This window comes from Elaeis guineensis, chromosome 6, assembly GCF_000442705.2.
Source record: "Elaeis guineensis isolate ETL-2024a chromosome 6, EG11, whole genome shotgun sequence".
Classification (NCBI taxonomy): Eukaryota; Viridiplantae; Streptophyta; class Magnoliopsida; order Arecales; family Arecaceae; genus Elaeis; species Elaeis guineensis.
The window spans coordinates 116,902,562-116,920,455 of record NC_025998.2 but is presented as its reverse complement, the minus strand read 5'-3'; the positions used below and the strand labels follow the sequence as shown (position 1 = coordinate 116,920,455).

General features: G+C 35.8%; 1 protein-coding gene across 2 annotated transcripts; it reads right to left on the bottom strand.

Annotated features, from left to right (window-relative positions):
* Positions 1-304: 304 nt before the first annotated feature.
* On the bottom strand, positions 305-17,415 carry LOC105046709 (kxDL motif-containing protein LO9-177). 2 transcript variants are annotated; one of them, XM_010925378.4, is made up of 4 exons: positions 16,581-17,415; positions 4,949-5,108; positions 1,128-1,280; positions 305-801 (listed from the first exon to the last, which is right to left on the bottom strand). In XM_010925378.4, exons 2-4 carry the CDS (start codon positions 5,053-5,055, stop codon positions 696-698), a joined length of 366 nt encoding a protein of 121 aa, XP_010923680.1. In that variant the 5' UTR covers positions 5,056-5,108; positions 16,581-17,415; the 3' UTR covers positions 305-695. The 2 variants fall into 2 exon arrangements, with proteins under 2 accessions (XP_010923680.1, XP_010923679.1); XM_010925377.4 differs by lacking the exon at positions 4,949-5,108 and having other exon boundaries at positions 16,581-17,402.
* Between the last annotated feature and the right edge of the window lie 479 nt (positions 17,416-17,894).

The window sequence follows — 17,894 nt, the reverse complement described above, 5'->3', positions numbered from 1 at the left end:
ATAAAGGCAGTAATTTGAAGGCAATTTTAGTGTTCAATTAGGTCTTAAAACCTTCATTGCCATCAGATTCTGTTTCTCCATCTTGCTGTTATGATTCTTCAGCTCTTAAAATATAAAAACAATCATAAAGGCAGTACTTTGGTGGCAATTTAATTATTCAATTAGGACATATAAAGATTAAGGTACTGATCTAGCAATCATAAAGGCAGTACTTTGAAGACAATTTAATTATTCAATTAGGCCTTAAAACCTTCATTGCCATAATATTCTGTTTCTCCATCTTGCTGTTATGATTCTCCAGCTCTTAAAAAATATAAAACGATTAATTCTTCTGAAAAGGCACAAACTAGAGTTCATAAATTCAGTCTTCTCATCACGGATTTGATTACCTTCAGACTTCTGACCGAAGCTGAAAAAACATTTTTTTCATTCATCAATCAATGCAATACACTACCATGAAATCATCAATATCTCTATGTCGGTAAACCTTGCGGCGTAACAGAAACTGCATTGGAAAGCTTGGAGATCCCAATTAAGCTCCAAGATCTATCAAATGCCCCCTTGTGTCAGGATGATGTGCCTTGCATGTTCCAATACAATACAACTCTGGAAAGGCACCGGCCCCCTTCCATGGACCAGGCAAATTACCACAGCAGCCATGAAATTCTAATCCCTGACATACCACGCACAAATACCTATTGCAGAGGCATTTCGAGGTCAGGTCTTTGGTCTAGCCTATCTGTTGCCGAACCATCAGGAAAAGCATCAGGATATGTGGCTTTTAGCTTCGCTTTCATGCTTCTGCAACTCAAATAGGCCAAAAAATTAGCATATGCATGGACGGACAAACAAATTACTATTGCAGAATCCTGCCAGAACATGTAAAAGCACAAAAAATTAATCATGACAAAAACAAAAATATCATTATCCACCAAGATATCTGAAAATTAGTCATAGAAATGCATGGCTCCTGTTCCTTTCAACCACATAACCAAACAGAACAAAAAAAATGTTCACCAATACCATTTAACAATATATTTAACTAGTCCTTCCAATCACACATGAAGATGCATATGGGGCAAAAAATTATTCTGAGCGAAGAAAGAGCAACATGGCACAATGCATACCTTAATTTTGTAAAAATGTGGTCTAGATCAGACTTTATAGACTTTAAAAGCTGAGTATTTCTTGAGAAGTCACCAGATACCTCAGCATAGCACCGCTCTGAGTACTCATTAAAATGTGCCAAGACTGCATTACTATCTTGCAGTCTTCCCAATCTGCAATTAAATGAAGCAGAATAAACAAAATGATTTGCTTTCAGGTATTTTAATCCTAATAGAGTAAAACCTTAAATCCAAATAGATATTACTAACAAGACACCTATGAGCATTAAAATGGCTACAAAATGAAGAGGTAAAGTAGCTCAGAAATGGATGAGTTTCAACTTTGCAGCTATGATAGATATAGGATTGATGTTACTTATACAGGGTCATGAGTCATGACCAGGAGATCTAAAAAGAGCTTAACAACATCTTAAATCTTCTCAAACAAGGAAAGCTCAACAACATAGGCAGAAAACACATGCGATAAAACAAATTGAAACATTCTATTTGTCAAAAGAATAGCTCACTGGCCACAAGGACAAGGGAAAGCTTACTCCTTGCCAAACTCTAAATCATGAGAAGTACTGCTTGCATACAAGTTTCTCCCTTAAGGATAACTATGACCAAAAGAGTCCAGAAGATTACTTACCTTCCATTGTGAAGGTAACATCTTACTCTTTAACATATTGTGAAAATATCAATAAGAAACTTGCGAATGCTCATGCATGAAACATGGATAGATTAATCCATATAATGGCATGGTTAAGTTGCTTTTACTATTGCATAAGCTTTAAGTCTTGAAGAAGGGATTTGACTCAACAGTCAGTCTATATCATACCATACCATGCAGTTGTTAGCATGGTATGCAGAGCAGAAGTCAAGACAAGCATGCACCAATTTAGAATGTAAGAAGTCTTCTCATAGCACATCAACCGATAAGCTGTGATGGACAAAAACAGGTCATCTTTGGCTGATTTGCAAACTTATAGCCAAACCTATTTTGAAGTGAATATATGACTTAGGTCAGTTATTCATGTTAGCCTATATGTTACATTTTTGGACTCTCAAACAGCATATATACACAATAGATTATCAAGAACAGCTTGGCATTAAATAAGACTTTAAGAGGCTAGAGTCAGTTAGAAGGCTCATATAATTCTTGCTTGAATACTCATATCATGTCAGTTTATTACTATTATATTAAAAAAGTTAGAGCTTTCCAAGCAACCTTTGTAACATGCATTGTTGTATTGTCAAGGTTGGATACCTTTTTGGTTTAGTACATGCAGGCCATAATCATAATCATAGTCATCCAGCATTTTCCCAACTATTGAGGATCAGCTTTATGGATCCTCATTTGCCAAGTATTCCTGTGACCACCTCTGACGTTATTCCAAGTTTCTACATATCCTTCCTCATAACCTCTATCCACATTATCTTCCATCTTCCCCTCCTTTTTCTTACCACCTTCAACACAAAGCTCTCCCTATTGGAGCCTCCTCACATCTTCGTTGTATATTTCCATACCATCTCAATTGATTTCATTACTGTCTTTTTAATAGATACTGCTCCTACAGGTCCTCTAATATATTCATTACTTTCATCATACATCCATCATAAAATTATCATTTCTACTAAATTTATTTTCATGTACTTCCTTTACTGCCCAATACTTTAAGCCACACAACATGACAAGCTTTATTGCTGTTCTATAAAATTTTCCTTGTAAGTCTTCAAGATATGCATCTATCACTAATATTCTAGATGCATCTCTCAACTTCATCTAACAAACTCTGATTCTATTACCTATGTCTTAATCTATTCCTATTATTTTGTATAATAGATCCTAAATAACGGAAATGGTCACTTAATCGGTATCACATTTTTATTTCTATTCTCACTAAATTTAGATTCCATATATGCCTCTGTTTTGCTAATCTTTAAACCTTTATCTGCAAAAATTTTTCTCCATAAATTCAATTTAGTATTTAATATCGTTCTCTTTTCATCAATCAACACTCTATAATTTGCAAATAACATATGCCATGATACATCTTTCTGAATATTAGCAATAAGTTCATCAATAATTACTGCAAAAAGATATTGACTTAGCATCGATCCTTGATACAAATTTACAATGACTGGAAATACACTTGTAGAATAGCAACTTCTAACACTCGTTAAACTAGCATATATATCCTCACTTATTTCAATATACCACTTATGTACATCCTTCCTTCTTAAAGTCTATGAAATTACTTTTCTTTTCCAAGTCAATGGAGACCATGTATAGATAGAAAATTTATTTTGATAAGCCATTCAACGTAAGTCATATATTGGATTTTGTTGTATCGAATATGCATTCACTTTTCAATCTCTCTACCCTCCTTGTTCGATTCGGCCACAGATTGGAGTAGCTCCAGATTCCTCCCTAAAAGGTCCAATCATTTCACCCCTCTTTATCCCTTTTATTATCTATTGTCAGTGTTTTTTTTTCTCTTTTCAACAGGAATTACACTGATATGTAAAAAAAAAATTGTTGGAATTTTTAAGCCTTTATTGGATTATTTTAATCAAGGGGAGTGTCAAGTTTTTATTCTTTAATTCGATATAAGTGCAAGCAAAGCATATGATCAAGTGGTTCTCATGCTAGCATCGGATAGTCTCTATTTGAGTTCATCATATCATCTAATTTATGTTTGAATCAAGGTTCACCATCTCGGTTTCGGCCAGCCGGCGGTACGATCGATATCATTCCGTACCGTACCAAACCAGCAACGAACCAACGAAGGCACCAGACCCGAACCAGGAGAAGAAAAAGAGAGAGAGAGAGAAATAGAGAGGGAGGAAGAAAGAAAAGGAGGGGAAGGAGGGGGCCGGGCCGCCAGATGGCCTTCAGCTGGTCGTCGGACCGCGCAGTCCATGCGCACGGCACCACGATCGGTATCATTCCGTACCATACCAAATCGACAACGAACCAACGAAGGCACCAGACCCGAACCAGGAGAAGAAAAAGAGAGAGAGAGAGAAATAGAGAGGGAGGAAGAAAGAAGAGGGGAAGGAGGGGGCCGGGCCGCCAGACGGCCTTCAGCTGGTCGTCGGACCGTGCAATCCACGCGCACGGCACCGCGGGCGTGAAACAGAGCATCGCCCCTGTTTCATGATTTTTTTTTAAAAGCCAAAACTTAAGTGAAGCCCGCAGATAGTTTGCCGGCTTCATTGATTTTAATTTTTTTAAAAAATTTTTTAAACAATGAAACCGACAAATGGTTTGTCGGCTTCACTGTCGATCTTTGTTTTTAAAAAAAGAGATTGCGTGAACAGGGGGCGACAGCCCCTGTTCCGTGACTGCGATGCCGCTCGCGCTGCTTCCGCCACCCCCCTCCCCCGGCCTCGGCGAAGCCTGCATCCGCGACCGTGATGCCGCCCACTCCGATTTTCAATGATCTCTCCCCTTCTCCCTCTTTTTTTCACTCATTTCAAAACCCTATTAGGCAAACCAACGAGCCGCGAATGCTTTTGCGGCCCTCCAATGGCCGCAACGGGCCACCATCGGCCTCCAGCGGCTTCCGCCTCCCTCCCTCTCCTCTCTCTCTCTCTCTTTCTCACTTTCCCTCCCTCTGCCAATATACTGTTTGAACCAACCAGACCGCGTCGGTTCCCCGCTAGTCCAGCTCGATACGGGATGTACTGATCGGTTCGGCACATTACAGCATTCCATGGTTTGAATTTTTTTGCATCTATTTGCAAAAATTTTTGATAATTTTTGGTAGATAATTAGCACGTGATTGCTTTAGGTTTATGGTAAATGGAGAGAGGGATGAAATTAGTGCCTTTAGTACCTTCTTTGGGGGATTAGTGATAGCAGTAAGTTTAGAGAAGCTGATCCAAGGAGAGTTGTGGAGCTCTCTGATGGTCCAAAAGAGATGATTAATGGAGATGGCACCATTCGAGTTGAGAAAGACAGTTCCTTGAAACCCAAATCATCATCATAGAGTGTTTCTGAAAAGAAAGTTGGAGGATACTCTATTAATTCCAAATGAGGATAGGAACGTCAAGTATACACAAAAAATTAGGGAATCTGAGGAAGTATTTAGGTGACATTGCAGTAACTTGGTTGACTAATTTGTTTAACAAGATTTTAAAGACCAAGAACATACTTGATGAATGGATGAAGACACCACAGTATTGATTTATAAAAACAAAACGATATTCAAAATTGTTCTAACTATCATGATATTAAACTCATGAGCCATACCATGAACTATGGGAGAGGGTGATCGAGCACACATTAAAGTGTGATATAAAAGTATCAGAGAATGAATTTGGTTTCATATGAGGAAGGTCGATCATGGAAACTATTTATTTTCTTTGTAGATTAACAGAGAAATATATAGAAAAGAAACGAAATCTTCATATGGCTTTTATTGATTTGAAGAAAGTATATCATAGTCTTTAGAGAAGTTTTATGGTGGATGTTAGCAAAGAAAGGAGTTTCCGTCAGATTTATTAATATGATTAACGGCATGGACGATAGAGTAGTTACTAGTACACAAATTATAGATGGTAATCCCAGTGAGTTTCTATTATAATAATTTTACGTCTATGCCTTCGTCTTTTAGCTAGTGATGAATAAACTTACTATGCATATTCAGAACAATATTCCTTGATACGCTATTTGTGGATGATAAAATCTTAGTAGATGAAACTAAGCTTGAGATTAACCATTAGTTGAAATTATGGAGAAGTGCACTCAAATTCAAGGATTTTAGGTTAATTAGGACAATGCCAAAATACATGAATAAAATTTTAGTAAAATTTGAAAAAGAGATGAAGTGAAAATTGAAAATCATGAAGTTTATAAGAGTGATCATTTTTGGTACTTAGGATCAATTATTCAGAAAGAAATGAAAATTGAAAAGCATGTTACTATAGGATTTAACATAAGTTGGATGGAATGGAGAAGTGCAGCTAAAATATTATGTGATCTTAAGATACCTGTCAAATTAAAGGAAAATATTATAGAATAGGCATATAACCAGCTATGCCTTATGGTACAGAATGTTGGATAGTTAGGAAAAAACATGTGCACAAGATGAGTGTGGCAAAAATGAGAATATTGAGATGGGTGAATAGTGATATAGAAATAGAATAAGAAATAAAATCATTCATAAAAAAACTAAAGACGGTACCAATCGAGAACAAATTAAGAGGACAGATGGTTTAGACATGTACAACATAGACAAAGGATACACCAGAATAAGCCAATGATATGATACATTAGAAAAAAATAAAGGGGTATGGGTAACCCAAAATTTATATGACTAGTATGAAATAACTTGATATCTTAACATCTTTCAAAAAGCTATGTCTTAAACCGAATAGAATGAAAGAAAAGAATTCATGTAGTTGACCCCAACTAGTTTGGGACTTAGAATTAGTTGAGAATATTTTTCTATCCATTCTCTAAGTAAAAAAGATGGGCACGATTATTGATCTTTCAAGCATAAATCCAAATTGATTATCTCAAATAGTTATTATTTTTGTTAATCTTTGTTCAATTTTCCTTTTCCATAATTTACCAAAGTGACCGATAAGCTTCATTTCCCAATAATTAAAATAGTTTTGTGCATCACCTCTTCATTCTCATAGACAAGTATTAAAATACTTCTGCAAGGTATTTTCTTGGTTTTTAGGATTTTATTAAATAACTCACTAAGCTAATTTAACCAAACATCTCCCATGTTCTTTTGCATTACTATTTTTCTAAATAAGTTGCTAACATCTATCCATATTTTCCATAATACCTTTTATTATATAAATTATTATATATAACCACTATTTTATATTATATTATATTTTATTTTATTATATAATAACATCCTTTAGGACTTGTACTTTGGAGGATAAAAAACTTACCTAAAAATTTGTATTTTTCTAAGTAGGTGTTTCCTAGACAACATTTAAACTAAAAAATAATTTACCCATAAAATAGCTTCGAAATCTATTATACATGTTCTTTTGTATTACTATTTTTTCTGGATAAGTTGCTTAGATCAATCCATATTTTTCATAATATCTTTTATTATATAAATTATTATATATAATAACTATATTATATCATATCATATTTTATTATATAATATATATAATACATTATAATAATATCTTATTGTATGATAATAACAATATCATATATTATATTATGTTGATATAAAATAATATATAGGGGTGCAAACGAATCAAGTTGCTTGCAAGCTACTCGAGCTCGACTCGGCTTCGCTACTATCGAGCTGAAGTCGAGCTCACATAGCTTAAATAGTTTTTCGAGTCAAGCTCGAGTAGCAAGATACTCAATTTAAAGGCTTGCGAGCTTATTCATATATATATATATATATATATATATATATATATATATATATATATATAGACATATACATATACATATATATATATATATACATATACATATATAGATACTTAATTATATTATTTTTATTTATAATATTTATTAATATATATACTACAAGTAGGCTAAGACTCAAATTCGAGCTCAAATATCATCTTTTTTTCATCGAATCGAGCTCAAGCTTGAGATATTAAGACTCGATTGATCTCGAATCGAATTTCAAGCCAAATATTTTGAATTTAGTCGACCTTAAGCCTCAAGCTACTCAACTCAGCTCGATTACACCCCCAATAATATATAATATATAATATAAAACAATATAGTTTATTATGTTATAATATTATATGTTATGATATATTACGTTATCAAGATTTTAAATTCCATGGAATGGAGGTGTCCTGGTATCTCCATGGAATGGGACATCCCACTATCCCACCTCGATAGCCGTCCTGGTCATACTTTCCTATAGATATCCTCCATTTTTTTCCCTTCTTTTTTTCTTTTTTTGTTTTTTCTTTCCTTCTTTCTCTTTCTTCTACCTTCTTTTCTTTCCTTTTTTTTCCTTCCATTTTGTCATCCCTTTCTTTCTTTTTTTTTTCTTTTTTTTCTTTCTCTTTCCTTCCTTTCTTTTTTTTTCTCCCTTCCTTTCTTTCGTTTGTCTTCTTTCCTCTCATTTTTTCCTTTTGTCATCTTCCTTTCTTTCTTTCCTCTTTCTTCTTATTTCTCTATATACATGGGTTTCAAAGTGCCCACCTCATTTCGGTCTTGTTTTTTCATAGGAACAAAATGAGATGGCCGGGACGCTCCTCATCCCACCAGGATGTAAAACCTTGTACATTACATTATTATATACAATACATTATATTATATAATAATAGTATAATACATATTTTATTACTACCATATAATTATTATTATAGGGTTAGGGATATTTTAGGAATAAAATATAAAAAAAGTTATCTTTCTAACTAATGGAAAAATGACTTACCCACCTCCTTAGTGGGTAATACTTCCCCCCCATTTCGTAGGTAAATGCTATACATGGAAAAATAACTTACCCACCCAAAGAAGCATAAAATATCCATAAATTGGTTCATGAAAAAGTTGATCAACTTCTCCATGATATTTACCTAACAAAGAACAAGCCCTTAACAAAGAACAAGCCCTTAGTTTTTTATCCCTAAAAGACATAATATTCTCCCTTTTAAATTCCACCATCTTATCTTTACATATTTATTAATTTTTTTCCTCTTGCACTTAGTATAAAAATCTAATAGTAGTAACTTACATTGTGTAGTTGAACTGTCCTAATATCATCTTGAAAACCTCACCTTTTTCTTCTCTTGATGAAGGAAGAATCTATTTGTGACAAATTTGATCCATTTTTAAGATTAATAAATGCTCATGTGTTCTTAAAATGTGTTTGAAAATGCTAGAACAAAAGCAACTGCAAACTCATGAACTGAATCTCTGACTAAATTTCTGTCTTAGGACCAAATCCTCCATGTCCTCTCTCATATCCCATATTGCCCTTCACTACATGTCCATCTAAATCATCACCAAGTACCATCTCTTTCAAGAATAGCTTGCATTAATAATTTCTTCCCAAAATTGCTGCTTAATAAGCTCCTTTAAACCTACTTGTGGTGCATAAGTACTAATTACATTAGCAGTCTCTTCATCTAAACTAATTAATAACTATTAAATCAATTACCTAACCTTTCCGCATCTTCAATTTTATTTTCATTTCCTTATCCACCACCATTCCTCCACCATTTCTATTATTATCATTACCTACATATAACAATTTACAACCATCTCCATGTCCTTGAATTTACCATGTTTCCATTTAGTTTCTCGCAAGTAATATTGATTTTCCTACGTATCATTGTATCGACTAGTTCTATACTCTTCACAGCCACAATTTCAACATTCCAACTAGGAAATATAATTCTCTTTTTTGGTATAGTTACCTTAATTCCTGGTCTCCTTACCACTACAAGTAGCTACCATTATAATAGATTACTGCTAGAAGTCTCTCCAATCCTAAATAACCCTTGCTCATCTGTTGCTACAACCGAGTTACATTATAACATGTTGCTTCTCAATGACCTAACCAACCCTTGCTCAATGTCACTCCAACTAGGCAGCACTGTAGCAAATTGCATAGAATAGGATAAGGCCTATCATTCTGCATATTAAACTATGATATATTAAATAGTTATTGATATATTTTTACGATCAATTGTCGACTTGATGCCAACCCTCCACCTTCTCATCCAAGCTTTGGACCAGCCAGGGCAGTGTTTTTCCTTAGTACATGCTGGCAAAAATAAACATGATTTTACACTGATAATCCTCGTCAAATAATGATAATGATTTAGCAAAAACTGATTAGTTTTTGCAACATTCCTATACTAATTTGACTGATAAATTTTCTCAATAATGGTCCAAACAAAAGCATGCACAAATAAAAACTAAGCTTGATCATTTGATTCTATAGCAGTTAAGCAGTTTCAACTGCAGCTGAGATCATTTCTTTCATTCTTATTGCCCATTTTATCTAAATTATCTATTTAACCTTTAAAATCCTTGTAATGAAAGATAAGTTCCTCAAGTTGGAAAACATTACCTTGGTCAAATGTTCTTTTTATTAAGTTAATCACCTTAGCTAACTAAGCCTTGCCCTGCATATTGATTTAAACAATTGCCACAAGTCCAAGTGCTTGGGATCCATATTGGTTATACCAGCCAAATCGAGTGTGAATCCAACTCTATGCACAAAACTTGAGCTCAAAAATTGAGTTCAAACTTTGAACTCACTTTTGAATTTGGCAAATTAGCCAAGTGAGACTAACCCAAGCTAGGTGGGCTTCACTTGATTCAAGTTTGACATGTTCCCATTTTAATATTACATGCATAACAAACAAACTAAAAGAGAAAATTATAAGACACAGATTTATCGTAGTTTGATAGTTGTAGCTAATACAATATTAGGATCAGGTGGCCCAACATCTATCTACACTAACCCGATTTTGGGTCAAAAGCCTAGAGGGCCTACCCAAGCTTGAGCCTGGTTAGAACCAAAAGAACCAAGTACAGTTCTAGTTTTGAATGCTTGCACTAAAAAGGGGAAAAAAACATAGCTTGCTGCATCTTACACACAAGGCACACCATGAGAATCATAGCTTAAAAATAAGTGTACACAAGAAAATAACCTTGGTGTGGAAATAAGCAAGACCATAATAACCAAGGACTTTACACATGCCCAACTCAGGCATTAGGATATTAATGTGTGTGAGGGCACAAACCCTCCTATCATGCCATGGCATATGAACTATGACCACTATAGTATTCACCTACATATAACTGTATAAGCATACAAACATAAGCATGTACCTTGGTAGAAAATATATACAACTTCTCATCTACTCAATCAATTGATTATGGGAAAAGCTGCTTTTCTTCTTCAGGCAAGAACCCTTTTCCTAACTAATAGATATTTCTCAACACTAGATTATAACTCATAATCTCGTCCATCCATCGAACCAAATAATGTTAGGTTCATCATAATACTCAGTCCAAACAATCCACATATCTCCATATTAGATTGGGACCACAAGCATCACAAATTATCCAACATAATCCCCTTTAATATTTTCACTCCCTCTTAATCCCAACCATCTCCTTATCTCAATCATTAGCTTCAATCATCTGCCTACCTGCTCACTGGGTTGGCCTTGAGATCTGTAACTTCTATTACATGAACAATTTACAGCTCAAAATTAGTTTTCTAGTGCTCTTCTACATATCCCACTAATATCTTCATTCAGGCCATTGAAGTTTTAAAATAGTGAACCATGAGTTAATAAACTCGCACAAATTTTTGTTTTCTGATAGGTTTAATCAAGCACATCAAACTTTCAAAATTTGCTGACCCAAGAAAACATACAATTGTAGCATATTATTAATAGCTCCACGTACAGAATTCTCAAGTTCAGTAAAGAGAATAAACAGAGAATATATGAACAAAGGGAAGGGGTGTGGATACAAGAGAAAGATGAGCATCACACTTACGACAACTTCTCATAGGCTCTACTACTAAAGAGACCTATGCTAGGAACCTAGGAACAATTGTAATAATGCCTAAAGTAAATGACTAACATTTATAGCCTGTTTGGATGTTCCTGCAGGATTGGGCTGAAATTCGTATAGGAATTGAGCCTGTTGGCCCATTCCTTTTGCATTTTTCAAGAGCTTGTTCAAATGTAGCCCAAATCCTAGCCTTTGGGCTGCAAGAAGAAAAAGAAGATCTACAGAGGTCTTTTTTTCCTTCCCACAGGATTTGAGTTGGGCACTACTTGGTTGACATAGAGCTACGCTTAAATGGACAGCCCAATCCATGAATCCTACGGGATTTTCAGCCCAGTCCTGTAGGAATATCCAAATAGGCCCTTACTAAATTAAAAGATTCCAATAATAAGCTTTATATTCAGCCCAATTACATGAAGAGCAAGAAAGAAACTATGTTCCTATGAAGGAACAAAATGAATACAAGAAAAGACAAAAGGAAAGAGTACATCAAATCTTGAGATGATAAACCTCCTAATAATATATTCTTGTATGAATCGTCTATTGACTTGTTCCTTGGAAGTGCACCTACAGTTTTATTAAAATATGCCAACAAAGAATCTCGCAAATTGTTTGCTATACTCCTAGGAAGGTGGATATGCTCCAAATTCGGAAATGAAATGATAGCACAAAAACATATCAGGCTTGGTTTTTCATGAAAAAGTACACAAACGAAATCACCATAAAATTGGGTTTGATGGGCAACACTTCAGCTGTTGAGGCTGTTTCATTTGGGAAATTTTCCTTCGGAGCATGGACATGAGAATGATATTGAATCACTAAGTTCTTCAGCAGTCATCTCTCCATACAAGTTCTGGTGACAAGCTAATGTTAAGAAATAATTCGTGTGCCATTTTACCTATTTATGCAATTCTTGAATACTAGTAATATTTCATTTTCGAAAATCTCTAGAAGATTAAGTTATGCAAGATGTTTTAGGAACTTATATGTTGATCCAAGAAAAGTTGTTTAAAAATTCTTGGAAAGCATAAACAACAGCTATGAAAGTTCATTTTATTTTGTCTATGATATACAAATGGGATAAATTTAGAATTTATAATCCATCTATATCATATAATGTTAAGTCATGTTAGATTTTGATAATAACAAAATATTTGAATGTAAATTATACTAATTGAGTGTTTCAAGAATGGATGTAGGATCTCTTAGATGCTTACAAAGACATACTAAATCAAAGAAGAAATTCTTTCAAAGAAGCTCAGTCAAAAGGACTTTAAAGATAAATTACACAAGTCTTAGCTTGGAAGAGCCGGCCCTAAGACATTAGAAACCGACCTTGAACGACCACATGTTTAAACAGAAGATAGTTATCTTTTGGAAGATTCAAGAGTCGATCCCAACTTCAAGAATCAACCCCGGCATGTTAGAGCAAACTAGCACGCTATATGAGTAGACCCCAGATTTTCAGAAGTCGACTCCATAACGATCTTAGGCCCAAGATAGCATGTGTAGAAATGACTATTTGAAGAGTCAACCCCGGAGCAGCACGAGTCAACCCCAGTTCTAAGTGAATCGACCCCACAATGATCTCAGAAAGGAGACAAAAAGCATTGAAAAACAGCCGATTTGAGAGTTGATCCCAATGCTTTAGGAGCTGACTCCTGTCAAAACGCATCGACCCAAGAGTGGCCACAGACACAAGATGGAGGGCAGCAAAAATCAAAGTGCTTCAAGAATCGACCTCAAAAGATGGCAAGTCAACTCCCAACAATGACGAATCAACCCCGAAAGAATAAGAGTCGACTTCTTTGTGGCTGACAGTCTAATGACTAGCTTTTTTGATAGTTTTCAATGGACAAATCTCACTCCCAATGGCTAGTTTGGCTTCTCTAATGGCTACTACGCTTGTTCCATCCAAGTTTAAAGATATTTAAGGCTAGAGATTCAATTGGAACAAAAGCAACGAGAAAAGAAAAAGAGAAAATCCAAGTTTTTAGTTGAGTAGAATGAATATCTTTGCAAAAGACAAATTGAGAGGATTTAAGAGCTTAAACTGAGTGAGATACCAAATGAACATCTACAGCAATCATAGAAACCCTCTCATTCAATGAAGAGAAGTCGAAGCCTCAAAGAGCATCCATCAATGACTTCATCATGCTTCATCAAGCTATTTTTATTTCTTGAGCTTTGGTTCAATTTCTCTATATTCCATTGTTTATTTTGCTTTTTTGCAAGTTTTTTGGGATAGAAACTTGTGGGACAATCTAGTCCAAGTCTGTAATTAGACGATGTATTGACTAAGTCTTGAGGTGAATTAATTGGGAAGATTTTAGTTGATGAGCATGTATAAAACCAAGTTGATTGTGAGCTCGCTTAAAACAATTGACTTGGAAAGTTTTGGTTGGTCAACCCATGCAAAACCAACCAAATTTGATTGTGACTCCGGACAAAATAATCAGATTATAATAGTGGATTATAATGGCAATTCTCAAGCATGGATCTTGGGAAGTGGATATAGATGCTAGATTTGGCATCGAACCACTATAAAATTGATGTGTTGTGATTATGCTATTGATTTACTCGCTTGCTTAGCATCTATTAGCTTAATTCTAGTATTTCATATTATATTCATCTTCCTTTCGTATAGTAATACTGAGATTGATGCACATACTCATCCAAATTGTTTAAATTTTAAGAAACCCAATTCACCCTCCCCCTCCTTGAGTTGTCATATATGGGCAATATATGATAATGTTGCCAATACAATAAAAGCCTTACATATTATGATGGTGTGTACTGAACAGCATTGGGTCATACCAACCTACTTGCATACCATGTATTGTCGCTTAATCTAGTGCATAAAATATTCTATCTGGTTCTTCAAGACACCTAATTACTCAACACCTGCATCCTTTGTCCATGAAACACTAAGCATTGTTGCTCATTTAATGTGACATGCTTTTGCATTATTCTTTCAAATAGTACTTTCTTCTTGATTTTATATATTTGAGAGGGACCATGAGATACAAGCACTGACCATTTATTTGGCGCACACTTTGGCCTTTGTTATGAACACCACTACTTAACATCAAGTTCTCACTTACGTTTATGATATTTCCACAAGCTTAGTTTCATGTTTTTCACAATCTGACTTTCGTGAGTTTTCCCGTGCACCTAATTCTTTGGATATAACCACATCACAATCTTCATCAAATCGGGCCCTTACTGACTAATAAAAATTAAAAAAAAATAAACAACAGAGAAAATTAGAGAAGCTATGCAACTAGGGAGTGGTATAAATAGCACTCAAGTATCCTACTAGAAGGACAAATTTGACCACAAAGGGAGATTGCAAGGAATCAAGCATCTACATCTATAAGTAGAACAATAGCAACACCAATTATGCAAGTTTGCAGAATTTGCTTCTAGACTTGATGATTCACAAGAAATAGGGCAAGCATTGTATGTATGTGTGTGTGTGTGTGTGTGTACGTATGTATGTACGTATGCATACATATATGTACATATGCATACATATATGTATATGTACATATATGTATATGTATGTATATGTACATATATGTATATGTATGTATATGTATGTATATGTATGTATATGTATGTGTATGTATATGTATGTATATGTATGTGTATGTATATGTGTATGTACATATATGCGCATATACATACACATATGCATACATATACATATATATATATATGCATGTATGTATATACGTACGTATGTATATGTATGCGTACGCGCATACATACATACGTACGTATGTATGTATATGCGTACGCGCATACATATACATACATGCATATATATATATATATATATATATATATATATATATATATATATATAGATATATAGACATACATATATGCATGTATATGTGTATGTACATACACATATACATGCATATATATATGTATATATATGTGTGTGTACATACACATATATATATATATGTGTGTGTGTGTGTGTGTGTGTGCGCGCGTGTGCGTGTGTGTGCATACATATACATATATATCTATATATATATATATATATATATATATATATATATATATATATATATATATATATATATAATCTCTGTGTGCGCGCGCGCGCGCACATATACATACATACATACACGTACATATATATATACACACACACATATATATATATACACATATACACATACATACATAAATAAATACACACACACACACACACATACATACATATATACATACACACACACACACACACACACACACACACACACATATATATATATACATATACATATATACATACATACATACATACATACATATATACATAACTATTTGTGAATGACTCTTTGCACATTCACACGATAAGCTATGGAAATAAAAAATAAAAGTTTTAAATGTATGAACTAGCTTAAAAAAGGATGTTAAAAATCAATCAAAGATTAAGCCCTTGGAGAATCATAACCTATGGCATTCCAACTCAATAATCAATGAATTTAAAATTGTCCCATTACCGTTATAAAGTTCCACCTCTTTCTAAGATTCTACTTCGAATAATTTGCAGCAACTGACACAGCTCTCTATTCCTGTAGAGCTCATAAAAAGAACGTAAATGTATTGTCTCTATTTTATATGTAAGAAAGTCTGGAGCTATGATAAAGTAATTTTTTCTCTCTTCCAAGTAGAGAGACGTCTCTGCCTTCTCTAACGTTCCATCCAAGACCCATCTTAGGCATGTCCGGATTAAAAAACAAAAATCAATTTTTAAGAACTCCAATGGCCAAACAAAACCTAATTCGAGACAAAGTTCGATCCCTACCGCCATTTCCACCGCTCCAACTATTATAATCTAGAATCAAGAACAGTAAAACGAACAAAAAGATCAAACAGCACGCAGATCATTCTCAGAAATTAAAGAGAAACACTTATTTCAAGGATCAAATAACGCGAAGAAAGATTACATGAGATGTTGGATTTGCTTGACGGATTCGACCTCCTCGCCATTAATTAGGGTTTTGAACTGGCGCGAGACCTCCTCCGACGCTGCCCTTATCGACTCCCTCTCCTCCTCCCCCATCTCCCTCTCCCTTCTTCTAGCCCTAACTAACAATAATCTGGGGAAAACCAACCTCCCCCGCCTCTCGTTAACTATACCCACCTCCGCCGAGCCACCACACCTGAAAACAAACCGCGGGTCCCACAGAAAGCAAATCGCAACCGTCCATCCTGTGCGGACCCACACGGCACTCCGCGAAGAGGTCTATCGTCGCTCGTTACCGACTCTAGGTGGTTGAAACGCGATTCCTGTCTGCTCCAAATTCGAACGCGTTTCACGCATAAATTTAGACGCTGTTTTCTTGTCCGGAGAGAAGCGCGACGCGGGAGGATTCCACATTGAAATTAAAACCCTCATAAAAACCCTAAAAAGCTATGGAAGGGAATTATGAGATCCGGGAAACCGAGTCGCCTCGAGCTCCAGCTCTGGGAGTGGTCAAATCGGTGAACATAGGAGCCCTAATTCCCCTCCAAAAGGGCCTCATCAGGCCATGATTATGACCTCACTCCCCGAACCCTAGTCCTCCCTGCGACCCCAATTAAGGCACCGGGATCCTCGCCGGCCTCCAACCAGGTGCTGCTACCCAGGCCCTGGCGCACGCCAGTCTTGTCACTCAGAGGGAGGGGAGAAGAAACAAGCGCGGAGTTGGTGGTGGACGGATTCGCTGCCGCGGATCGAGATTTGGGGAAAAAAGGTGGGGGACAAAAGGGAAAGCCCACGCCTTTAGAGAGAGAGCGAGAGAGAGGCTCGAATACCATGGCTTCTTTCCCCGTGCCTCAGCAGAGCCCCAGAGGGAGAGCGCGCGCGCAAGAAAGCGCTTTAGGTCTTTAACACGCCTCGAGACTTAAAACACCTCATCCTAAGCCTAAGTTTAGCTCGGCTGCACGCTCTTGTCTCCATTAACGGCGAAGCAGATTTAGTGGTAACGTTGCTTATAATCACCGCCTCATGCATGACCATAGACCTATGTCACATCCATCCATTCCCCATACATCCATGCTATAGCATAAGTAAAATCACCAACCGTCCATATCAGTGGCAGTGTGGTAATTTCGAGGAACTGTAGAGGCATCGTGGGTGGCGGACAGGGGGCGTCATGCGCATGCCTCTGAGCGCCTGGCGCGCCTGACGGGTGCGTACAGCGAGCCTTTTGAGGACGGTTGGCGAGGAGACCACGAGCTCACGAGATTCTGACGCGTGTCTCACCAGGCCAGATGGG

Excerpts from the sequence above, each read along its gene's own strand:
- LOC105046709 (XM_010925377.4), bottom strand. The coding sequence starts at position 16,696 with ATGGGGGAGGAGGAGAGGGAGTCGATAAGGGCAGCGTCGGAGGAGGTC. Across the intron at positions 1,281-16,580 it reads AAGCAAATCCAACATCTCAT|ATTGGGAAGACTGCAAGATA; the intron begins GTAATCTTTCTT and ends ATTTAATTGCAG. Across the intron at positions 802-1,127 it reads CACATTTTTACAAAATTAAG|AAGCATGAAAGCGAAGCTAA; the intron begins GTATGCATTGTG and ends TTTGAGTTGCAG.